Below are 26,480 nucleotides of genomic sequence, written 5' to 3' on the forward strand. Positions count from 1 at the left end.
CTAATTTAAAGTAGTTGTAGAGAACTTTTCCCCAAAAAGAGATAGAAATAATGTTAAAAAATAAGGCGTGAAGATAGTAAACAAATACTGATTGTTCGAAACAACTTTTTTTTTTTTAAACTTCATTATTACTGATCTGATTGATCAAGTGCTATGATTATTTGTTTTTATTGCTCCCATTTTTTTTTTGGAAATAAATCAACAATAGCTAAATAATTACTGTTCTGCTCTTGACTCACATCCAGATTGTGATTGCATTTCCCAGATGAAATACAACTACAAACTCATTATGTTGACATGATGTCAATGGTAGATAAATGCTTTGGTGTGTATTCACGTGGAAGTATTTCTGTGTGGTAAAAGCACCAGCTTCCTTTTCAAAATTTCAGCCTTTATTCACATTTGGTTAGCATTTGGACAATGTCCCCCCACTCTGTCTCCCTTTTCACCTAATTTCTCATCCTGTGTGTGTGTGTGTGTGTGTGTGTGTGTGTGTGTGTGTGTGTGTGTGTGTGTGTGTGTGTGTGTGTTTAAAATCATTGTGGGGCAGTGATTTCCGTCTATGTGACAGTCCAGGTCTGATGAGGCCTAACATTCTGCAGTGATGTGATTGGATGGCTAGGCTATAGTTTGACTCTGACTTGGGAAATGTTTGGTAGATTTATCCAGCGGTGTTTATTCTTCCAGGCAGTTCACACCTGGAAGCTGACAGGAATGGTGAACTTTTCTACTTGGGCTTGTCATTGTTGGACACTGGTAGGCACCAGGCCTAAAGAATTCAATCAGTTTCTTCGTATATTCCCAACAGTGCTCGCGTATGTGTACTTTTGTTCTTCTAGAGTCACGGGTCATGCTACATCGTAGACTAGGGTGTCAGATAAAGTACCAACATAACCTTTGATGCTTTTGACAACCGTTTTAACACCAGCTACATTTATGCCTTTAGTGGGATATAATGAAACATTGCTGCATGTGGGAGCAGTGTCTGGAATTTTTTAAAATTCTTTTTCATCACTTAATCCAAACTGCATTTTCATTTTCATGTCCCACTGCACAAAAAAATGCAATCAAAATTCAATTTGGATTAATAATCACAAGTGGTGCAGGAGCGACATCATGGGCCGATCTTTTTCGCGGCTTGTTTGGCCACGATAATACAGGATCGTTGATACTTGCCAGCATGGCACTCCCTAATGTTGTCACACACATACAATTACCAGACTGAATTCCGGACAGCTTCTGAATTGGATGCCCATGACAGACCGGAGTAGATTATAGAGAACTTGGCTGAATTCTCTGCCATGACCGACATCGTTATCAACAATGTTTCCCGAACAAGCGTCTTCTCAGTCCTTCAACAACTGGATGTGCTGGTGCCTGGAAGGGGCGGCCGGCCAAGTCAGCATCTCTATTTGTTTTATAGCCTCAAAATAAAGGACAGACCAAAGCTGTTTGGTGCTGAGAAGAGGTTAGCTAGGGCAACGCCGTTGTCAATGGTATCACGCAAATCTTACAATTACGTAACCAGAAATAATTGTTGACCATTTCAGAATTGGATACCGTGACCGACTTGAGCAGATTATAGAGAGCTTGGCTGAATACTCTGCCTTAACAGACACTGTTATCACGGTATGTCACATCGAAAGGGATGTTGATGATCAGGCATACTCGATGCAGTGGTGCCCTTTTCAGGCACCACTGCATCGAGTAGTTGAAGGACTGAGAAGAGGCTAGCTCAGGCAATATCGTTGATAATGATGTCTGTCAGGGCAGAGTATTCAGCCAAGTTCTCTATAGTCTGCTCAGGTCTGTCATGGGCATCCAATTCACAAATTGTCTGGAAGAGAACAAGTATCAGCGATCAGCTAGCAGGTAAATAGCTGATTGTGTTCCGTGCAATAGTGCCCAAACAAGCTGCAAAAAAGATTGACTTCTGACGTCACTCTCCTGCAGTGCTTGGGATTGTGAATCCAAATTGGATTTTAATACCTTTTTGGATGACAGGACATGAATGAATGGTAATTTTTATAGTTTAAATGAGTAACTGTTGTGCAAGGTGAATTTACTGGATCTTCTTTGCATGAATGTGAGAAATAATCAGACACCCAGCCATTCAGAATTTACTGTTTGGTAAAAACAAAAGTTAAAGCTTCTCATTTGATACAGTCTCTTTAGGATTTCCCTCTTCATCAAGGACGTGACTCAAACAATCGATAGCCATGATGACTGAGGGTGTGATAAGATATGGTAGATAAACAGTGGTCACATGGGTCCATAGCAGGAAGTAATTAATTTGTTCCAGGAACTCTTGAGCTTGAATTTGCTGATCCTGCTCATTGTTGTCGATCACGTTCCATCCTGATCAATAAAGCTGGTTGATTTAAAATGAGAGATGGCTGATTGTCATGTCAGTGTGGCGGAGCAGGTTTTCCTGGTGGCCCTCTGTTGCCGTGGAAACCGAAGAGCAGCAACACCGGCCCTCAGGATGAAGAGAGAGTTCTGAGTGAGAGAAGATAGGAGGGGGAGACATGGAGAGGGTGGTCGACAGGAAAGGCCAAGAGGAAAAGATGTTAGAGGAAGAAGTATGAGATGGAGGCTGTTCAGTGGAGGGATGGGAGGAGAAGTGAGGAAGGAGAGAGTGCAGGTTAGAAGGACAGCTACAGAGGTCACATGATGGTGGTAGGATTTCAGATAGACATTAAACATGAAAAGTAGAAATGGCAGGGAGGAGAAGAAGGGGGAGGAAATGTGAACAGTGATGTCGTTTTGATTAACTTAAATTATCAAGCTTTTTATCATTTATTAATCAAAGTGGATGGCTTTGGCAGTTTTTGATGGACAAAACCGGGATGGATGTGTCTGTGTTTGTTTGACAGCTCACGGAGTGATTCTCTTGTTTCGGTAGCTTAAGTGCGTGTCTGCGTTTGATTGACAGGTTGAGGGTGTGTCTGATTAACTGACTGGTCAGGAAGTAAATTAAATGGCTCGTTTTCAGATGAGCACATTTATGTTTGATTGACAGCTGAAGTGCTGTTCTGATGTTTGATTGATTGCTGCTGGGTCCAAAGTTGAACCCTGTTTTCTACAATTTTTTCCCAATTAACAAACAATGGTTTGTTCTATTCACTGATTGGGTCTGGTTTCAGGATATCAAGGTGGCAGGAAATCGGTCTCAGAAAAATAGAGAGATATTAGAGAAATGAGCTTGAAAAAGAAAGCAAACAATACTGAAAAACGGCCTTAACCAAAAATGTCACAAATTAAGCAGACCTCCTCTCTGAAAAAAGACAACAAGGAGTCTTACAAATATTCTAAAAATCAAAAAGAATTTACCTCAGGTCAGCAAAAACAATGCATAAATTATCAACTACAAATAATCAGAAATAAAACACAAAAATCTCCATAAAATGTAAAGTAGAAAAAGCCAAAAGTACTTAAAAATTGACTTGGATAACCTCTTTATCAACTATGAATGTAATTGAGGCATAATGGTCTTTTCTGGTAAATCTCTTCACATCAGGTCACCCCCCCCCCCCCCCCAAAAAAAAAAAGCTGGAGTCACATCATAGGGTGCTGACGATGGTGGCTTGTAGTTCGATTAGATGCTGTTGCCAAAGCAAAGATTATTTATTTTGATTAAAAGTAGCACAGAGACAGACTACTAGTGCAGGACTTAGTAATAGTCATAATTTGCATGAGGAGGAAATTGGATGCCAGTGATGGTTTGGCTTGACCGCAGCTGTGACTTGATCGAGTGGGGAGTGCACAGTTGGAGCCTGATGCCAAGCTAATATCCCAAATGATCACGTATGCATTCATTATCATTGATAGATGTTTGTTGATAGGTTTAATTCTTTTATTAGCAGAAAACACCATCATTCTTTTTTATTATTGCGAACAAATGATGGTGTTTGCAGCACATTTTCTTTTAGAAGATGTCTGAATGAACTGTGAACACACACATGCACACACTTTAATCATTCACACCAAGGCTGTAAACTTCTATTAATAATCAACCTTTTCTGAAGAGTTAAATGGAGAGACAAATGCTTGTGTTGTTGATGTTGGCGATAATGAGGTGTTGAACCTGCAGTACTGACGCTTTGGAAAACAGGTGAAGGTTTGTCAGTGCGTTAGATTATAACAAGGACCTTCCAGCTAATTAAACATAGCTTTTGTCAGTGATTCAAAATGAAAAAATCTATGAAATACTAATGAAATTTACCACTCTATTCCTCTTTCCTCTTATTAGAAGGTATTTTGTTTTGGTTCACTGGTCAATAGCTGGTAACAGTGATCATAAAGCTGCCTGAGTCACCAGGGGGACATGACGGTCCCATGTTTATTCTCTTATTAATAAAAATGATAAAATGAACCCATCAAATAAATGTTTTATGTTGTTTATTTTGTTGAAATGTTATTGGGTTCTGCATGAACCAAATGGGAATCAAAATGATTTATGAATCCTTGCAAGAAATTGATATGTTGCAGTGTCCCTTTTACATAAACAATAGAAAAAAATAGAACAAATAGAAATAAAATAAGAACAACAACAACAATATAATAATAATAATAATAATAATAATAAATTATTATTACTATTATTATTATTGTTGTTGTATGTTATAATATAGGTGAATATACAATTTGTGTTATTATTGTAACTTTTGTTATTATTATTATTATTATTATACAGTAATATTATACAAATTAGCTATACCGTAATAATAATAATAATTATTATTATTAATGAAAACCTTTAAAATATTTATTAAGATGAAGGTATAAACATTAGCCGCTTTCAGACACTCCAGTTCAAATTGTAAATGTTCAAGGAACTCCTCCCCTCCAGGTGAACCTTTATTCCCCTTTAGACATGTACCTAAGGCACCACACTGAAGACAAACCACTGCAAAGGAGAAGACAACATGGAGAGTGAAGTTGCTAGGGCTATCAAATGGGTTTAATTTTTTTTCTTTGTGCTTTCTTTTTTCTTTTTTTCTCCCTGCACTGCTTTGTGGTGTTAAATCTGCACTGTACGCTAACTGAAAGACAATTTTGGTAAAAAATTTTATGTTCCTCTGCAAGCCCTGGAAATTCTCTCTGGTGTAGCAGGTCATTTTTCACTTTTTCTGTCAATTTTTGTCTCAATTCACAAGAAAACAGCCAATCAGTGACCATAATAGTTTTTAAAAATGGTGCTCCATAGTCTGTGCTGTCTTCTTCTTCTTCTCCTTTTGGCTTTTCCCTTCAGGGGTCACCACAGCAAATCAACCCTCTTCACCTAACCTTATTCTCGATATCCTCCTCTCTCACACCAACTTCCTCTCTCACTACATCCATAAATCTTCTCTTCGGTCTTCCTCTAGACCTCCCACCTGGGAGCTTCAATACAGCATCCTTCTACAAATATATTCACTATCCCTCCTCTGTACATGACCGAACCATCTCAGTCTGGCTTCTCTGACCTTCTCTCCAAAACATCTAACATGTGCCATAAAATGTCTAACGTGCTACACTCTGTGCTGTCTGAATGCATGAAAATATTGTGTTGTTTCAAGGTTTGAGGAACTGCAAAATTTCTTATAGAGTGAAAGGAGCTTATATTTACATTTAATTGAGAAGAAAACTATGTGCACAGCATTTTCATAAAATCCACTTAACTTCAGCTATCAGTTAAACTAGAGACTAGACTCAGGGTCTGTCTTCCTCTTAGGTCAAAGCCAGCTGTGAGAAAACCCCATCCTACATGTACTCTCTGCTCTGTGTATCTATTGCTAGCATTTGATTATCAACGGTTTCTGAGTTAACAATCTAGTTACTGAGAGCAATGCTACAAGTTTGTGGGCATGTTGTAAACTTTCAGCTGAAATGACATGGTATGGTAAGCAGTTTTGGAGGGTGGTAAAGGCTGAATCTATTTTTTTCTTTGGGTTCTCAATACTGTGTAAAAAGGATCAAGTATTGGGAGGTTTTATACTTACCGTTCTTTTCTATTATTCTGTAGTGTTAATGCTCTCACTTGACATTGATCGTGTCTGGAAATGTTATGGAATGATCCTGGGTTGAGCTAGCAACACTGTCAATGGGAAACTAAAATCTGGAAATGTGAGGATGGAATAAGATGCGCAGACAGTGGTTTTGAGCATGAATCAGGCAGTTAGCACCCAAATGTCATGATATAACTGGCAATAACTTGACTAAAAATATCTGTACTTTGTTTTAAGTGCGGGAAAAGAATTTTCTGTGACTGTTGGGAGAAGATGCTTTTATTTACTCTGTAGTTTCATTAATAATGAATATGATGCTTTTTAGTGAGCAGAAGAGGAGACAAGGTTCCTTGTTAATGGAGGCTGGGTGTGCCATCATTGAACCTCACTGCACCAGCTTGAAGTCATTATAAGTCTTCAAAAAAGCTTTAAAATTATGGATTGATTGTAAATTTACAGGATATTTATATTTATTTTTCCCCTCAATAAACATTAATAAATATTCATGATGAAATTCAAAATATTCCTTCTTCTATATATAAATATAAAATCTCACAAAAATAAGGTTGATTTGATGATTATTCTCTCGAATTTACTGTAGGTTGAATTTAGAAATTCAATTTATTCCTGCTTTAATCTATTTACTTTTTTGTCAGTGGCTTGAAATTTGGAAACTCTTTTGTTTTAATTAAGTGAAAGTCCTTCACCGTAAGTCAACATTACAGTTAGCTTTAAAAGTAATAACATGACACTAACTGACTTTTGTTGTTGTTGTTGTTGTTTTTGCTTTATACGAACTGTATTCTGTTGATCTTCCACTTATAATATTTAGTTTCTATATGGCTAAGTACATATGCTATAATCCGTACATCACTGGCGTGCTTACAGAGCAAAGAGATACTTGGAGTGTCACTTGAGTTGTAATTGTCTGTTCACCTTAAGCAAATCTGAATGTAAAATATAATTAGCTTTGATGTTAATCTCACATTGGAGGTATTCACCTCAGTGAAAATACTTTGATATTATTATATAATATTCTATAATTGGTTAAAAAATCAACATTTACGGTAAGTAGAGTTGATTTTACCCTTCCCAGAACTGTCTTCTACTACTTTTACTTAACATCAAACCAATGAAAAGGGAGAACCATCAAATCTGGCTTCCTGATGCATTTTAAAATCACCAAGTGATTCAGATCCGAACCATGAGATGAATGTAAACCATCTGTCACACAACGTGTGTCAAGGCTGATTGTGTAACAAACTTCACCAGCATGATCCAGACTACTGGCTTCATCTTTTGGCTATTTTTTTTTTTTTTTAACAAACTAACAAACATATGCAGTACATAGATCCTACAGTAAAGTCCCTTCCTCATGCTATTGTGTTAGAATCACACAAGAAGCTTTAGAGGAGTAGTTGCCTTTCACTCACACAGACAACTGAGGAGTCACGACACACGGCAGCCTTTTCGACTGGTTATAAATACTCCATCTGCTCAGCCTCTGCCATTTCTGTTGCCATGTGTGCTCCCATACACACAAAAACCTTCACAAGTAGCATGTGTAGCTAATAACTTTACAACATATCTATAATAAATCTAGAGTATGCATGAACGCAGTTCCCACCCCCCAAAAAATTCCAATGCAAGTCTAAATCATAACCTTGTTTTTGTGACTTATTACTGTGCCAGACTGCAGCTTTGAACACATGCTAAAAAACAGTTGGAGTCTGACAATGGGACATAGACAAATTGAGAATTTCTAGCAGGTTTCAGTTGGGGGAGTGGTTAAGAGAAAACCTCAAAGTGGGCATTAATGTGCTTGAAAACCACGGTGATCCTGCAGCCAGATCAATCAGAACAGTCTCCTACGGCCAATATGTGAACAAGACCAAATACAATATATTACATTCCTGACAATACAGACATGTCTGTGTTTACGAACTAAAAATCAGGCTTTCTGTGATGAGAGTATGAATACTAAAGCCTCCAACTGCAAAATGTTAGCATGAGGTGACCCAATAATGTCCAAATGTGTGAAATTTTCTGTTTATAAACAGTAATCACTTAATTTAAACATCTGTATTACCTGTAGTATTTTTTTAATGAATGAACCAGCAATATCACCTGTTAAAAAGAAGTTTCATGTCATGAATTTCTGCAACCTAAGTAAGGTTTACGTAATTGAAATTCAAATCTTCTTGTGTTTTGAGCTGCAGCTTTCAAATGTGTCCAAATTTTTAGTTTAGTAATAAACAAAAATTCCTCACTTGGTCCACCGCAGATTAGGAGATGAATAAATCAGGGAAGTAATTGATGATTACAGCATTTCCCTGGATTCAGCCCGTCTTATTCTCTTGAATGGCTGAGCTTTTTTCAAAGAGATTTGTGGTTCCTCGTAACCTTGTATCAGATCTGAGTCTCACAAAACATTGAAAGGGGTTGAAAGTCGAACAGCTGTACAGTGACTGTTATTTTACAAGTAGAAGGCGAGTGTATGTGTGTTTCAGAATGGAGTACGAATGTGAGGAAAGACCTCATTTATACTTAATGTTCTCCATTTTGCTGAAGTGCTTTCCTGGCCTTAACCCTTCAGGCACTGCTCTGTCCATGACAGCAGATAAACCTCTGCGCTCCCCTGATCTTAACCACACCACCTGATAGTCCTGCGCTTTAAAGAAGTCGAAACACTGGCATTTACCGAAAAGCTGCTGATGTGGTAATGTGATGCTGTGTAGATGTGGCTGTCATTTGAAATTCTGATGGTTTCTTTGTTTTATCAAAGACTGTTCGTTGGAGCGGAGAGATTCCGCCATCGACATGAGCCACTGAGATGCAGACATGAGGATAAAAATCCCCCTTTTTCTGTCTGAAGGCTTAATGTGAGTCATGTGCAGAAGGAGCTAAACATAAGCAAATGTTTTCAGAGTGATCAATTGGAATTCCCTCACCATCACCCGGTCAGTGTTAAACCAGAATCAGAAACTCCACAAATCCATAAATGTTGGCTTGAACCTCTCTATCAGGTTCCCAGACCATACATGTCATAGTAATACTTTGTTTGGGCTGAATACAATGTCCTTTCACAAGTGCCTGATTCCTGTAGAAGATTCCAGCAAATCTATTTGTTTTGTTTTTTTCTTAATTTTGAAAATTTTAGTGTAGTTTGAATTAAATTGCCTGATAATTTGAGAAGCAACTGTTAATTAAATGAAGCAGAGCATTTGATTAGATTAAATATGCTGACATTTTTCTATAATCTGATTTGCTGCTTTGTCCCTCACTTCAATAAAGTCTGGGGGACCTTTGCATCATGGCCACAAAGGATAGAAGATGGAGATATTAAGGAATGATATTGGAGATATGAAGGTGTGATTGAGGGAGGTGATGGAGATATGAAAAAGAAATAGTAGAGATGTGAAAGGAGAGATAAAAAGCTGGGGCATAAAAAGTAGATGTGACTGAGATATAAACATTGACGTAATGGGGAAGTGGTTGAGATACAGAATGGAAGACAGAGATACAAAAGATGATTAAATTAGATTTCGGGAAGAAGATATTTAAGATGGATAAAGGAAAGATTAATTGGGATCAGGGAGAAGTAATGGAGATGTGAAGGGAGATGAGGGATGGAAAAACGAGATAGGAAATAGAGGTGATGGAGATATAAAAGACCAATGGAGCAAGGATAAAAGGTCGATAAAAGGCAGATCAATGAGAGATACATCACATTTAAAATAGAGATGGCTGACACTTAGAGGATAAATAAAGGATAATTAAAGGACAAAAGGGGCATCTTAGACTATGCCATCATAGATAATGTTGTCAGGTGACAGCATTCTGACTTTTAAAAGAGACTGAACACAAAAGACACAGTTGATCAGATTTGATAAAAACTATCTTCAATTTTTTTATTTCAAAACAGAAAAGACCAGGTTTACGAATTGGCAAAAGACTGTAGTTTTTTTTTTTCTTCTTAATTTACTTTAAACATAATCCCAAACCCCCAAATAATGAAATGAATTAGAAATCATGAAGATGCTACAACTTCAATTACCATGATTATTCTATTGAGAAAATGCCTCTTAATAAGCAACAAAATAACTGGAGATGTCTGGAAAATTGCCTTGAAATGATCAGGAAATAAACTATGGAAATAAAGTATGAAAGTGACCCAACAGAAAAAATAAGTAACCTCAAAATCTTGTCTGGTGTCACCTAAAAAAGTCAGAAAAACCACCAAAAAAAAAACGAAGTTTGATTTTAGACAAATTGATCAAAAATAATGACTGGTAGCCATAACTGACCAGTGAAGTCCGACATTTGTGGTGTTTTGTAACTGTGGTTTTGAGTTCAGATCAGGTTTATTCTCTTGGAGCAGCTCTTTGAGGAGGAGGAGGAGGGTAAAGATTGGCAGCATGTGTGAGGCCTGGCATCTTGTGTTTGTCTTTTCTTACCGACTGAAAGTTCATCTGACTTTAACTTCAGATTCTGACCTCATCATGTCTGTGTCTGTTTTCAGCCTTTAGCTATACTGCTTCCTGTACCTCCTTGTTCAACGTAGTGTCTCATCTTCTCTACGCTTTGAATGTATAATCACAACTATTAATTTATTACCAACTAAAAAAAAACAATTTCTTAATCAAAGATTATACACAATTTTTAGCATTTTCTCTTAGTAATTTTTGTCATTTTCTTGCTGATGCTCTTATTATTTGTTGCCTCTCCCTTTTTTAGTAATATCGGACTTGGGTTGACATGCTAATTAACATTTTTTAGGGGAAATTAGCTCAATTGTTTCCAAACTTTTACAATTTTTTTTTAATATCTATACATATTTTTTATATTTTAGCCTTTTCCAGAAAAATGTATTAAAAATAGAACAATTCACATATGTTAATGGCCAAAAAAATATACATTTATTTTCTCAAAACAACATCATCTTGCTCAGAAGCGTCACCCAGTGTAATCCCCAAAACCTGATGATCAACATCAGTCATTGTGAATGTAAAACCCTTTACACCCTTAAAGTGGTGATCTGTTGACTAGCTCATCAAGACACTTTATGACGCATGTGCAAACACACACACACTCACACAAACAAAGTCACACACATCGTGCATAAAGTGCAGTTGTGTGGTTAATAACCAGTTAATAAAGAGGCAGACATGGTTACGGACAGTTGGGACAGTTTATTGACACAAAGGACAAAGAATGGAGAGGTAGTGCAGGGAAGATGCAGTGACACAAACACAAACCAACACGGCTTCCCTGATTGTTGTCAGTCCATCATCTGCTGCTGAGAACAAAAAACAAACCAGTCTTTTCCTTCCACTTAACCCCGATACTGACAGAAAAGTTAAGGTAGATTCTGATGCAGATTTTCATGATAAAAGCCCTACCTAAATGGGGTACTTTGCCACAAGCTGGTCTAGTCTAAGAGGACTTGATGCAGTGCAGACTCTAACCATAGGCCATGGAAAATAAAGAACAGCTCCAGAAAAAGGTTTATTTTTCTGGCAAAAGTCTGCCTGAGACACAAAGGCATCTGCAGCGAAGGTTTATTAAAGGTATGTGCTGTAGTTTGATGTCTGTGCCTTCATTGTGAAACTCGCCCTCCACCTCCTTCATGTATTGACACTGGTTCCCTGCTGCTTGCTTCAACTCAACCCTTACTTGTAATCTTTGGTCTGATTAGTTTCTGAAAAATTCTTACGCCGTCCCAGCCCACAGGTTTAGTTTGGACTGGGCTACAGGGCTGACTGAGCCCTTCTTGTGGACATAGTGAGAAATACATACCAACATAGCAAATTATTTATCAAAATGCTCTTGGTTAAACAGTGGTTAGAAGATATTTTCTTCTTTTAGGGATATTAAAGATGGCAATTATCAAATAAAAATGATATGAAATGCGGAGAAAGGAACATGCAAAGATAAGAGACATTTGGAAGAAAGTAATTAAAGAAAAAAACAAACCTGAAAGTCTGAAAGACATTAGAAATCATAGATGAGAAATTACCTGAAAATTACCATCAAATCATTTAAAATCAAGAAATTACCCCCCAAATGAGGAAGAAAATATTAAATCATAGATAGATAATGTTGAATAGACAAAAATAATCTTAAATATCAAACCTGGAACTTAAAAATAGGAAGCATTTCTTTTGAATTAAGTACTTAACAGTACACTAGAAAGATCCTTAAAAATTGGAGAAAAAAAATCTAAACATTGGAAACAAGATAACCAGGGAATATGCAAGAAACAAACCAAAAAAATAGAAGGAAAGGATTGATAAATATGTCTTTAAAATTAAATTAAGATGGAGTGTGGTTTGATATTTCATTCAATTGAATCTTCTGGGTTTTACAAATTGTAATACTTTTGTTATAATTTGTAATAATTATTGTTGCAGTTGGAGTTACCTATTTTTTTATTCATTTATGGGCAATTGACATTGTGACAAAATGACTGGTTATCAATTAGAAAAAAAGAAAAGAAAATGTTAGTTTGCTATGGACATTGCATGACAGTTTACAAAAATACAAAATCAAATGCGTCCAAGTTGTGGAGAGAAGAGTTTTTTTTCATGTAAAACATAAAAATAAAATTACCTCCTGTATTATGATTCAAAATTCTTTCAGTTAAATTGGATCCACTGTCATACATATGTCATTCTGGTCACATTTACATTAATAGAAATAAAATTACACTTTTCTTGTTTTACTCTGGAAATTTTCAGTGGTTTCATTCTCTTTTCCTTTGAGTTTTCTGTGAAGCCTTTGACCTTAGGGCAAATTTTGCCCTGTTGTGGCTCTTAGGGACTGCGGTTTCCCTCACCCCATCACAGTGCACTGGGTCTTGTCTGTAGGGTCAAAGGTTACAACTTGGCAAACAATAGCGTCTGTCAGAGTTGCATTTGATTTGTTTTCCAGGCTGCTGAAAAGCTGTGCAGAGAAAAGTCTGGTGTTTGAGGACTATGTTGCTCAGGTTTTTGTGCAGGGGTGGGGGTGGGAGTGGGGTGCAGGGTTTTGGTGGGGATGGTCGGTAAGTGAGAGGAGATTATTGTGAACCACAGTCTTGCTGTTCCTCAAATTGCTACGGTAACATGATGGGAGTATCTGAGAATACCGACATGAAAGAGTCTGTCTCAACTGCCCTCTGGCTGTGGACCTTCGGATGCTCTAGAAATAACCCGGGCCTCAGGTGTTCAGGTCCTGCCCCAGCCCCTGACCCCACCCTCAGTTTGCCATTCTGATGTTCTTTGATTGGCTCCAGAAAGACTACATGCTTGTTGGTACTGACCTTGCGACCCGGGCCCTCCGTGGTGGCTGGCGGTGTTGGGGTGAGGATGGAGGACTGGGCGCTCCCCACCCCGGCCTCATTCTCCTGGCTTTGGGCAGTCGTGGTGCCCATTAGCCGGGGAGGGCAGCGACAGGGTGTCAAGTAAAGGTACATGAGCACCAGCAACAGACTCACCACGCAGCCCAGCAGGGTGGTGAACCCAGTGTTGAAAGACTCATGAGACTCGCCTTCATGAATTTGCACTACTGTCACATTCACCTCCTGTGTCTCATTACGGTGCTGCTTCTGGTCTAGCGCCATGCACCAGTAGATCCCGGAGTCCTCAGCACGTGCTGCTACAATCTCCAAACTACCATTAGCGTACATCTTTATTGTTCCGTTGTTGCCTGGTGGTGAAACAAACTCTTGAGTAGGCGACACCCAGAGGAAGGTGATATGATGCCCGGTGAGTGTCGTGATACAGTGCAGCATCAGGGGCATCCCCACGCTAACTGCCACGCTGCTTTCCTGGTCCACAAGCAGCAAGAGCACAGCACTTGAGTTGCATTTGTGGAAGAAGCGGTCATGCTGTAAGAACCGCACAGCTGCTCTTTGGACACCGTAGATGAGGCAGGTGTAGTCCTGCCGAAAGTCTCGTACGGAAGTGAAATTTTTCTGTTCCCAGTGTCGGAATAGTCGGTACATTGAGCACTCGCACTGCAGGGAGTTGTTGTGCATGTACAGGCCTTGCTGGACCTGAGCAGGGAGATGTGCTATGTCCTGTAGGGGCAGTCGGAGCAGTTGGTTGGACGACAGGTCCAGCATAGCCAGCAGAGGGTGACTGAGCTCCTGAATGGAGAAGAAGGGAAAATCGGTGAGTCTGTTGTGGCTCAGGTATGCTCGGCGCAGGCTCACCAACCCGGCCAGTGCTCTGCTCTCCACGTGCATAATCTGGTTATTGAATAACAGCAGCTCCTCCAATCCCACCATGTCTTGGAAGTAGTGATGTTCCAGGACTCGCAGCTGATTGGATGACAGGTCCAGGTGTCGAAGCAAATTCCCAGAGGTGTTTCGAAACGCCCCGTGGTGAATGGTTGCCACCTTGTTGTGAGCAAGTCGGAGCGTCTCAAGTCGGTAGAGCCCTCTGAACCCACTCTCCTTAAGCTGGGTGATCCCATTGTGACTTAGGTCCAGCGTGACAGTAGAGACAGGCATCTGGGCAGGAACCTGCTGCAGCCCACGGGCAGTGCAGCTGAGGATGTCTGAGGTGTAGATGCATTCACCCCCCTGTGACCAACCATGTCCTGGCAGACATGCGCTGTCCCCAAGCTGTGTGAGCCCCTGGAGCTGGAGACCCACCAATAGCACCAGGATGGACCAGAACACTGCCAGGATCCCCCCAACTTGAAGAGGATGTCCACTCGTCATGATGCTTCTCATTTCTGAACAGCCAATTCTTCTTAGAGTGTACTTTTCACATCCTCTAAGCAGTGAATTGCTTCGTAGACTGTGCTACGTAGTCCCCTCGCAGTGTGCACGATTCAATTTTCCTCACCTTTCCTCATCTTCTTCCTTCCTGCCCCCGAGAACATTTAAACCATGTCCAGTATGGATGTCTTATTTACTCCGCTCAGTTTAAAGCGATGGGTTTAAACGCTTCACTAAAATATGCTCCCTGGCGTCCTTTCACACATCTGGCTTCCTTCCAGCTCTCCTTGTCTTTATGCCGGGTTGTTTTTGTCAAGCACGGTCATCTGCCTTATTTGAACAAACACATTCCTTCCTATTTTCTGTCAGCGAAAAAAGGAGGAGGAAGAAAAATAAGGATTTAGGATAAAAGAAAGAAGCTCATACCGTTGTCTTGTGAAATCCAAACTGTCCTGTTAGGTTGTGGCAGCAAAACCAGCAGTCCTCTTTCTAGAAGCACACACACAAAACCCAAAAAGTGAGTGTTTTAGACAGCCAGGTCCCAAGATGGATTTTTGTTTCATCTCATCCTTCAAGTTTGGGTTTTTCTCTCCCATCGCTGTTCGTCTGTCTCCGTGTTTTTTTTTCTTTTTCTTTTTTTCGTTGTGTATGTTTTGTGAATCACAGCCCCTGGCTGTCGGCCGCCCACTGCTTCTCCGATCAGATTTCCAGCGTCAGCATCTTGTTCACTTCACTTCAGGCACGAGTGGTGAGCAGCACTTTGACTGATGAGCGTTTCGAGCCCCCACCCCCTCACGTCACTGCTGCCGATGGCTTCGAGGCGACACCCCTGTGCTCTCAGCTGTGCATCACAGCAGCTACAGAGTCCGACAGGTTTTGTTGTTGTTTTTGTTTTGATCTCCAACTCTCCTTCTCCTCTTCCTCTTCTCCTCTACAGGGTTTTAATTGTTCTACCCCCCACTCCCCCTATCTTCCCCCTCAGCAGCCCCTGCACATTATAGACCCTCGTGCTGTGGTCTCCCCTCCGAGTCACATTTATTCTAATTCGGTTTCAAGCTCTCATGCCTCCTTGTCTATATTTTTCTCGCTCTCTCCTTCGCACTTGCTCTCCCTCTTTCTCTTGCTTTCTCTCCCTCCCCCTTTTGCTTTCATCCCCTCTGTCCCAACCTCTCCCTCACTGCGACTCTCTCTGCCCCCTTCTGGCTCGCTCTCTGTCAGCAGTGGCTTGTACCACAAGCAGAGCACTAGGGGGGGTCCTAGAGGGAATTTCTTTGCCCAGCCTCTCTACTCCTTATCGTTTCCTCTGTTATCCCTTCTACTTACCTTATGCTCTCGTCTCCATTCATCGCTCCACTCCTGCAATCACATTTGTCTCTCCAAAACCTGCTGAAGTGTCAAAAAGTCTTTTTTTATTTTTTAATTTATCAAAAAACAGCAAAAGTCAAGGATTAATTAGAGAGTGACAAATATGAAGAGTTGCGAAATTCCTCTGCATGATTTATTCAAAATTTTAATATTAGTATGGAAGTGCATCTAAATCAGGAGATGCAAGAGATGAACCCACTTCCGAAAGAGTATGCATGCAACAATTATATTATCTGAATGAAGTTCTTGCATCTCTATTGCAAATGTATTGCATGATTTTTAAGTTGAATCAAGGGAATTGATATTTCATGCAATATGTTTGTCCCGATGTGCTCGTTGTATTAATTATCCTCTTTGACCTTTATGTGACCTTTCGTAACAGATGCCTGGGTGAAAGCAAACACCAGCTTGATGTGTGTTGTTAACCCTGTAGGGGTACAGGCGGCAAGTCAGGTGGTGAGGAAAAACATTTTTTTTTTAAATTTCCCTTCATAAATATCAAACTTTAGAAACACTTAACATTTTTATTATTTTCACTTTCTAGTTTGTTCTTGATCTCTCAGTGTATTCAAATTGAAAATAATAATAAAGCCCTCTCCAATGCTATTTAATCTTTATTACCCAGATTTTCACTTCATTTTGGGAAATGGAAAGTAGCTCAGTTCTAATCCCCTAATGGTCAGGGTGTTATGATTACAAGTATTCATCCATCCATCCGTCCATCCGTCTTCCGTCACTTATCTGGAGTTGGTTTGCGGGGGCAGCAGCCGTAGCAGTGAGGCCCAGACCTCCCTCTCCCCCGCCACATGGTCCAGCTCTTCTGGGGGAACCAGAAAGGCTTTCCCATGCCAGCCTGGGGACATAGTCTCTCCAGCATGTCTTGGGTCTTCCCTGTGGTCTCCTCCCAGATGGACATGTGCGGTATACCTCCCTCGGGAGGCGTCCTGGAGGCATCCTGACCGTATGCCTGAGCCACCTCATCTGACTCCTCTCTATGTTGAGTAGCAGTGACTACCCTGAGCTCCTCCCGGATGACCGAACTTCTAACCCTATCTCTAAGGGAGAGTCTAACCATCCTGCGGAGAAAACTCATTTCGGCCGCTGATATCTGCAATCTCGTTCTTTCAGTCACAACCCACAGCTCGTGACCATAGGTGAGGGTAGCAACGTATATAGGTAAATAGAGAGCTGAGCCAGAAGGCAAAGCTCCCTCTTCACCACAATAGACCGGTAGTATAGAGTCGGCTTCACTGCAGATGCTGCAACGATCTGCCTGTCTATCTCCCGCTCCATCCTTCCTGATGTTTTTCCTCACCAGTGAAGAAGACAATTGAACACCCCCACTTGGGCCAGGACCCCAAGTGGGCGTTCCACCCTTTTCCGGTAGAGCACCATCTCGGATGTGGAGGTGCTGATCCTCATCCTGGCTGCTTCACACTTGGCTGTGAACCGCGCTCCAGTGAGAGCTGGAGATCATGGCCTCATGAAACCGTAAGAACCCCATCATCTGCAAAAAGCAGAGTCTTGATCCTGCGGCCACCAAATTGGATCCCCTCGACGCCCTGGCGACACTTAGAAATTCTGTCCATAGTGGCAGTCCTGGTGGAGTCCAACTCTCTCATCGGAAACGGGTCGGACTTATATCCGGCAATGTGGACCAAGTTCCGACACCAGTTATACAGGGGCTGAACAGCCCCTTTAACGGGGCTCCTCCTGGATCCGAGGTTCAATGACCTGCCGGACCCTCTTCTCCAGCACCGCTGAATTGACCTTACCAGGGAGGCCGAGGAGTGTGATCGTTGGAAAACACCCTTCAGTCCTGGTCCATCCTGGTCTGCCAGTCCATTGGCACTGTCCCCAACATCCACGAAATGTGGCAGAGGCGTGTCAGCCAGGACCGCTCCACAGCATCCAGAGCTTTGAGGAACCCAGGGCTGACCTCATCCAGAGCTTTTTGACTGCCTCAGTAACTTCAGCCTCGGAAATAGGTGTGTCCGCTCATGGGTCCTCTGGCTCTGCTTACTCATCAGAAGGCAGTTCAACGGGGTTGAGGAGGTCTCGGAAGTATTCCAGCCACTAATCTATAACGTCTCAAGTTGAGGTCAGTAGCGCCCCAGTCCAGTTGTACACAGTGCTGACGGAGCACTACCTCCCCCTCCTGAGCCGCTGGATGGTGGACCAGAGTCCCCTCAATGCCACTGGAAGTTGTTCTCCATGGTCTCCCTGAACTCCTCACATGCCCAAGTTTTTGCCTCTGCAACCACTGAAGCCATATGCTGCTTGGTCTTCCGGTACCTGTCAGCTGCCTCCGGAGCCCCACAGGCCAGAAAGGCCTGATAGGACTCCTTCTTCAGTTTGATGGCATCCCTCACCGCTTGGGTCCACCAGTGGGTTCGAGGCCTGCTGCCCTGACAGGCGCTGACCGCCTTACGGCTGTAGCTCCAGTCTACTGCCTCGACAATGGAAGCACGGAACATGGCCCATTAGAACTCAATGTTCCCTGCCTCCCTCAGGACGTGGTTGTAGCTCTGCGGAAGGTGGGAGTTAAAACTGCTTCTTACAAGGGACTCTGCCAGCCGTTCCCAGTAAAGTTACGTTTGGGTCTGCCAGGTCTGACCGGCATCCTCCCCCACTGGAGTCAACTCACCACCTGGTGGTGATCAGTTGAGAGATCCGCCACTCTCTTCACCCGAGTGTCCAGGACATGCGGCTGCAAGTCCGAACACACGACCACAAGGTCGATCAAAGAACTGTGGCCTAAGGTGCCTTGGTGCCAAGTGCACACAAGGACACCTTTATGCTTGAACATGGTGTTTGTTGTGGACAATCCGTGATGAGCACAGAAGTTCAATACCAAAACACCACTTAGGTTCAAATCGGGGGGGGGCATTCTTCCCAATCACGCCCTTTCAAGAACTGCTGTTGCCTACATAGTTATAAACAACAGTCAGAACCAGTCCCCCCACCCGCAAGCGGAGGGAGGCTGCCCTCTCGTCCACTGGGTTGAACCCCAACGTGCAGGCCGGGAGGCGAGGGGCAATCAATATGCCCACAACTGCCCGGCACCTCTCACCAGGGGCAACTCCAGAATAAAAAAAAGAGTCAAGCCTCTCTCGAGAGGCCTGGTTCCAGCCCCCACGCTGTGCATCGATAGTTTCGAAATCTATCAGCCTCATGCACCAGCTTGGGCTCCTTCCCCATCAGAGGTGACATTCCATGTTCCAAGAGCCGGGGATGTGACCGCCAATGTCCCCCGCTTTGGCTACTGCCTGGCTCACACTGCACCCGACCCCCTTGGCTCTTTCTGTGGGTGGTGAGCCCAGGGGAAGAGGGACTGTGCCCGGCCAAGCCCCATGGGTGAAGGCCCGACCACCAGGCACTCACCACTGATCCATGCCCCTTGGCCTGGCTCCAGTTGGAGCCCCAGTGACCCACGTCCAGGCAAAGGAAAACTGGATCCAATGATTGTCTTCCTCATGTGGGTCTTCTGAGTCACACTTTGTCTGGTCCCTCACCTGGGACCTATTTGCCCTGGGTGACCCTTCTAGGGGCATAAAGACCCCGACAACATAGCTCCTAGGATTACCAAGGTAAAGGGGCAGCTCATGGAGGGGTACAAATATTCATCGTATATAGAAATAGGATTGTGCCCATGCACGTGCATGTGTGTGCACCTGGGCATATGTGAATGCGTGCACATGAACATTTTTATGAGTTTGGGAATTCATGTTTAATTGGTATTTAAGATAAAAATGAGACAAAATATTTAATGTCTGATTGTATGGTATAATTCTTCCTTATATTGTATTTCTAGACTTAAGTTTTTAAAGTCCGTTTGCCGTTCGACTCTGATTTCTGCATCATCAATTGATCCATTAGGGTCACAGCAGGAAAATGCAAAGGTACATGCAGAAAGTTACAATCCAGAATTTAATGGCCCTGAACCTGAAGAACATAATGTTGAAGAAGCATACCAATCTATTTGTTTCAACATGGAGGAAATGATGTGGAAAAGTAATTTTGAGGACATTAACTTGGTGTTGTTTTTGAGTTGCTTACTAACCAAAACTAGCATCTCACTTACTGTATTTTCCGCACTATAAGGCGCACCTAGAAGCCTTTAATCTTCTCAGAAACTGACAGTGTGTCTTATAATCCGGTGTGCCTTATATATGGATCAATATTGAGCCGCAAGAAGTCTCGCAACTACGGGAAGCAGCCGACAACTCCATTTTCTCCCGTAGAAGAAGTAGTGTGCAGTGCATGCTGGGATATATGATTGCGCAAAGTGTGCATTTTCATTTCCATTTGTGTGTGTGCGTGTGTGCGCGTGCGTGAGTGTGTGTGCGTGAGTGTGTGTGTGTGTGTGTGTGTGTGTGTGTGTGTAAAGACCCCAAAATGCCTCCTTTCAAGAGACACGCTTACGACACAGAGTTTAAACTGAAGGCTATCAGTCACGCAGCAGAACATGGGAATAGAGTAGCAGCAAGAGAATTCAACATTAACGAATCAATGGTGCGGAAGTGGAGGAAGCAACAAGATGACCTTTGCCAAGTAAAGAAGACCAAACAGAGTTTCTGAGGGAACAAAGCGAGATGGCTACAGTCAGAGGACAAACTTGAACAGTGGGTTGTTGAACAGAGAGCAGCAAGTAGAAGTGTCATCACAGTCACTATTCAAATGAAGGCACCAGTGCTAGCATGCGAACTTAACATCAGTGAATTTAGAGGTGGTCCTTCTTGGTGCCAAACGGTGACAAATTGAGTTGGAAATACCTTGTTTTCAATGCATGCAGCGCAATACTGATAAGAGCTACCAGTACGTACGGTACCGAATTGTGAATGCACTAACATGTTTTGGGAGTGAACGGAGTTCTCAGAGCGTTGGTTTGTGTTCTATTAATAAAGTTTGAGTGACTTATCTGACTGTTTTGTTGACATTCCCTTTAGTGGATGCATAACGCAACCCCAGCCACTACTGTAGCTTCTCTTCTATGCGCCTTATAATGCGGTGCGCCTTATATATGATTTTTTTTCCAAATAGGCCATTGATTGAAGGTGCGCTTTATGATCTGGTGCGCCTTATAGTGCAGGAAATACGGTATGTCCAGTTGTTCGCCTTGAACACCACACAACATTTTGAACCTTTATTTCTCTTGTGATTTTAAAGTTCGGTGTTCTCCTTTTGGCTTTTCCCTTCAGGGGTCGCCACAGTGAATCAACCTTCTCCGTCTAACCCTATTGAGATTTTAAAGTTCAGTGTTGTCTTCAAATGATTAATTTTCATCTCTGCCTAAAAGTTTAGTACTGCCCTGCATATTTTCATGTACTATTGACATAAAATCTCAAATTTTAAGCCTGGTATTCTTTTTGTATAGATCAGTCTTGACAGAACAAGTTTAAGTTTGTATTTATAGTGTGTATAGATACATCTTATCTCAGTTTTTGAACTTTTTTCAACAACCTGCCATCCATCCAGGTTGTATGTGCTTGGACAGCAGTGACGTGCAGTCAGTAGAGGCATGGTAGGCCGGGCCTCACCTGTCATCACGAAATGAATAAATAAATTAAATGGCTATATTTATTCAGTGATTTGTACAATAAAATTATTTTCCACGTAGCTTCACCATTTTTAGTTATTTTTTTTCAAAATCGCTTAAAAAATTCACATTTGCCGTTCAAATATGAGGAAGAGACATGCGGTGATGACATCATTGTCTCACCAGCCATGAACCTCACTGCATGTCACTGTTGGACAGGTGTCTGGAGACATTGATTCCATGCCTGACAAGTGAGGATGTTGGTGGGAAGTGGGAACCAGTTTGTTGTCACTTTGACCTTGATGGCAGTATCATGGAGTGAGTGAGTGAGTTTATGTGTTTCTGTGTTTTTGTGTTTCTCTCTCTCTTGTCCCTGTGTGTGTCTGTGTGTGTTTGATGTTGATTTCATGTCACAGTACATTAGTGTCAGACAGACAAACAGACACACACAATTGTGTGTTGATATTGTGTTGTGTTGATGGACATTGACTTTCTGGAGTCACCACATAAGATGGGATGTCCATGAAGACCCTGCCATGAGGAAAGATATTAGGGCTTCCCCCTCTTAGAGACCCATCCTGATCCCCCATGAATAAATTATGCTGAGCTTAAAAAAAGAATAGAAAAAGTAGTCTTAGAGCTTAAGAGATATAAAAGGTAATGTTTATAAAGAAGTAAATATTCTGTTAAGGAATAGCAGTGTTTAATCACAAAGTATTCCACTAAATTCAATTCCTGTGTCTTATTTACTCCATTTCATAATGTGAAAGTGTGTTGGTCATTTAGCCTTTTTTTAAGTTCATTTTGTGTTACTTAAAAGTTCTAAATTTCATTGCACTCTGTGTAATGAAAAAATAACTCTTGAATCTTGAATTTATTGCTGATTAAAAAAAAAAATCCATTGAGTGAATTTTGTATTCACTTTTTATTTTAGTCCATTTTCCAGGTAGTTTTCACACTTGTATTGTTTCTGTTGTAAATCCCACAATCCAATTTTGTCTGCTCAAAGATATTAGAAAAGTTGCTCATATATATATATGTATATATATACACATACGTGTGTGTGTGTGTGTGTGTGTGTATGTGTGTGTGTGTGTGTGTGTGTGTGTGTGTGTGTGTGTGTGTGTGTGTGTATGGTGTATACAGTTTGTATGCAGTTGTCATCCCGCTGCTCATCAGTCAAAAGCTGAATCTATTTGAATTAGTCCTACAACCCTTCACTGGTGTAGCTGCGCTATGTTTTGACTTCATGTTAAAGGAATGAAGGAACACATTACGTTCCTTAAAGATTTTTGTTCTTTTAATGGTTTAATGTTCATTGTTTTATCATTTCCTTTGTGTTCCTTTAATGTGTTGGTGTATGATATTGAGATAAAGGAAAGCATCCACCCCTTTAAGGCTTTTAAATGGTGCATTTAGAGTACATAACTTCATGTAGAAAGTAATAAAAAATTATATGTTTTTATAAGTATTTTTTGATGGAAGGATTTTACAGCACCGTGGTGGTGCCGTTGTTATGCTTTTACCTCACACAAAGGCTGTCAATCTGTGGTCCCTTGGGTTTCTGTGGGGGTCCATGTTCTCTCTGTACGTGGGTGGGTTCTCTGCACAGGTGCACAGGTTTCTTCCTACTGGTTTAAAACAGTCAGTAGGTTAATTGGGGACTAAATTGTGAATTAGGGAGTGAGTGGTCGTATGTTTCTATAAATGGACCTGTGAGTGACAGGATAAATCGCACTTCTTGCACTAATCCCCACTGAGGCTGCCTTCATACACAACCCTGGGTGAAGGATAAGTGGTGGATAATGAATGAATAAATATTCCATTATTATTGATGAGTGTTGTCTTTCAATTGTATATAATTTCAGACTTCAATGGACATGTCAGACTTTAATGGACATGTTGTTGAAGGCAATAGAGGGAATGAAGAAGTGATGGGCAGATTTGGTATACAGAATAGGAATGCAGAGGGACAGATGGTGGTAGATTTTGCAAAAAGGATGGAAATGGCTGTAGTGAACACCTTTTTCCAGAAAACACAGGAACATAGGGTAACTTAGAAGAGCGGAGGTAGGAGCACGCAGGTAGACGAGGTAACCTGAAAGAGATCAGTGACTGCAAAGTAGTTGTAGGTGAGAGTGTAGCCAGACAGCATAGGATGGTGGTTTGTAGGATGACTGGTGACAAGGAAGATCAAGAGGAAAAGACAGAGCAGAGGACAAAGTGGTGGAAGCTGAAAAGAAGGAGTAGTGTATGGTTTTCAGGGAAGACTTGAGAAATGGTCTGGGTTGCCAGGGTGAGCTTCCAGCTGATTGGACAACAGCTAGTGTTATCAGAGAGACAGGTAGGAGAGTACTTGGTGTGTCATCTGGAAGGAAAGTAGATAAGGAGACTTGGTGGTGGAATGAGGAACTGCAGGAGTATATACAGAGAAAGCGGTTAGCAAAGAAGTAGTGGGATACTGAGAGGACTGAAGAGAACAGACAGGAGTACAGGGAGATACAACGTAAGGTAAAGATAGAGGTAGCAAAGGCAAAACAAAGGGTTTACGATGACTTGTACACTCGGTTGGATAGTAAGGAGGATGAGAATGATCTATACAGGTTGGCGAAACAGAGAGATAATGATGGACAGGATGTACAACAGGTCCGGGTGATTAAGGATAGAGGGGGAAATGTATTGACAGATGCGAGAGGAGTGATGAGAAGATGGAAAGAGTACTTTGAAAAGCTATTGAATGGGGAAAATGAAAGAGTGGTAAGGATAGAAGAGGGGACTATTGTAGGGGACTATTGTGAATATATTGGTAGACGGATGCTGGAATTGGAGCTGCCAGGCAGGAGGTCTCGAGGAAGAGCAGAGAAGCTTTATGGGCGTAGTGAGAGAGGATATGAAGGTGGTTGGTGTGAGAGAGGCTGGAGAAGCCGTGCCTCACTTGCCAATCTTAGAAAGAACAAAATGTAAAATGAAAAAAGAATTAAATGATTACATTTATCAGTAATTTGCACTATAAAGGGATTTTTCATTTAACTTCAGTTTTAGATTGTTTTTATTCAAAATCACTGGATTTTCACATTTACTGTTCAAATACTGAAAGAGACGTGTGGTTAGGCCATGGACGGTTGAGCCTCAGTGTACATTGTACAATGACAGCTAATTGCTGGCATGCTCTGCACTAAGACTATATTGCTGTCTCTCTTTTTCTATATGAACTACATTTCCAATGTACAGTGTTTTTTTTTTCTCAGCAACTGTATGTGTGTTAATAGTTTCTTGTGCTCAGGGATCATAAAATGGCTGTGAAGAGCCACTTAGAGAGGCATGCAATTCTCCTGCATCATGGTAGGCGTGCCTTACCAGCAGTGAAGCTCACCGCTCATCACTGGAACCTGGTGACATTTTCCAACAAAATCCTTCCTGACCTTTATCATGACAGGTGGTGTGACTTCTCACAGCTTAGTTCTACCCTTCCCTACATCATGTTGTCTACTCCCTTCCTTCATCCTCCCATGTGAGCCCCTCTCCTCGGCTACACAATATTTTCCCGATACCAACAGAGACAGGTTATTGTTAGGAGTCACATGGTATACCGGTCTCTGGACCCAAGTCAGCACATGTTTATTTTTCCTCTATCTTTAATTATCTGCCAACAAAAGGTTGAAACACTTAAGCTGACGGTCCCAGTGAATAGAAACAAAGGGCAAATCATGCAGGGACGGAAAGAATGCTGTGAAGGAAAGATTCTCAGCCAACAGAGGCACATCAGAGGCTGTCTGTTACAAAGACATTTCTAACCTCTCTCTTACCCCCACCATTACCCAACCAGATTTGTTTCTAGGCCTTTGTTGTTTCTTTTTTGAATTCTGAATTCTTATGTCAAGTCGGCTGATTTCTAAAACCATTCACATCAGTGTTTGAGAGGTGACTCAATTGTTTTGTGGGTAACCTCTTCTTAGAAAACTACCAATAAATAAGTCAATTTTGCTCTTTTTTTTAGGTAAATTGTTGTGGCTTTCCATGCAACTTCTTGAATGTCAGTGATTTTTTTTTATTTATTTTTTTTACTTATTTTCAGTCACAAAATGTAATTTTTGTCAATTTGTGAACATGTGTCTAAAGGAACCTCTGATTTCCTGGTTCTGCTATCTATCTATCTGCTTGTGATCATCAGTTATCAGCGATCTGTTTTTTTTTCTGTAGATAAGGATCAGTGTGCTTGTTTCAATGTCTTTAACTTTTAATACTACTTTTTGTTTGATGTAGTTTGTTTATGCTTCCCGGTTGTGGAACGATTAAAGGCAAATACCATCCTACTTTTCTATTCTGGCCAGACTGGAAGTAAACATGCTCCCTGACTTTTTGTTTCTTTCAAGGATATCCCGGGCGGCGTCTGTTCTGCTATCGGACCCCTGCTTTCAGCTTCACTCCATCCAGCACCTACTTGGGGAGAAAGGCGACACCTCCAGCACTGCTGCAACGTTTGGTCCCGTTACTCAACCAACTGTGGGCTCCCTGGGGACTGCAGTTGCCCCGCCCCTCCCTGCCACCACAGAGAGGAAACACTTCTCTCTGCATGCGTGTGAGTAGAACTCTTGAAAGTTCTCAAGGTGTTTGGACTGAAAGAAAGGAATTCTACCTATAGACAAATGTGTGGCGCCCTCAGCCAGCCCAAATATAGATAGAGAACACAGAAAAAATATTTCTTATTTTAACCTACCTTACATTAAAGAAGCTGTGTTTTCATGTTGTATCAACCTGTGTCATGTTTCCTAAAAGAACACAATCCAGCTGAAAGATTTGAGTAAAAATCTAATTTAACAACTATATTTCTTGAGCAATTGTCATTTTGATGTCTACATTGATTTTTGTCTGGAAT

General features: G+C 41.4%; 2 protein-coding genes across 12 annotated transcripts in view; one reads left to right on the forward strand and one right to left on the reverse strand.

The window, feature by feature from the left end:
* Nucleotides 1-26,480, forward strand: part of rnf123 (ring finger protein 123) — a 107,990-nt gene that overhangs the window by 63,403 nt on the left and 18,107 nt on the right. For all 10 annotated transcript variants that reach the window (XM_086150242.1, XM_086150241.1, XM_086150240.1 and 7 more), the window contains one exon: nucleotides 25,978-26,183. In XM_086150242.1, coding sequence (XP_086006368.1) covers nucleotides 25,978-26,183 — 206 coding nt within the window. The remainder of the gene's footprint in view (nucleotides 1-25,977; nucleotides 26,184-26,480) is intronic.
* Nucleotides 1,962-16,081, reverse strand: amigo3 (adhesion molecule with Ig-like domain 3). 2 transcript variants are annotated; one of them, XM_086150234.1, is made up of 2 exons: nucleotides 13,294-16,081; nucleotides 1,962-2,499 (listed from the first exon to the last, which is right to left on the reverse strand). In XM_086150234.1, exons 1-2 carry the CDS (start codon nucleotides 14,710-14,712, stop codon nucleotides 2,404-2,406), a joined length of 1,515 nt encoding a protein of 504 aa, XP_086006360.1. In that variant the 5' UTR covers nucleotides 14,713-16,081; the 3' UTR covers nucleotides 1,962-2,403. The 2 variants fall into 2 exon arrangements, with proteins under 2 accessions (XP_086006360.1, XP_086006359.1); XM_086150233.1 differs by having other exon boundaries at nucleotides 1,962-2,596.

Source organism: Fistularia commersonii, chromosome 7, assembly GCF_037954325.1.
Source record: "Fistularia commersonii isolate RoL2024-O1a breed Wild chromosome 7, RoL_Fcom_v1.0, whole genome shotgun sequence".
Classification (NCBI taxonomy): Eukaryota; Metazoa; Chordata; class Actinopteri; order Syngnathiformes; family Fistulariidae; genus Fistularia; species Fistularia commersonii.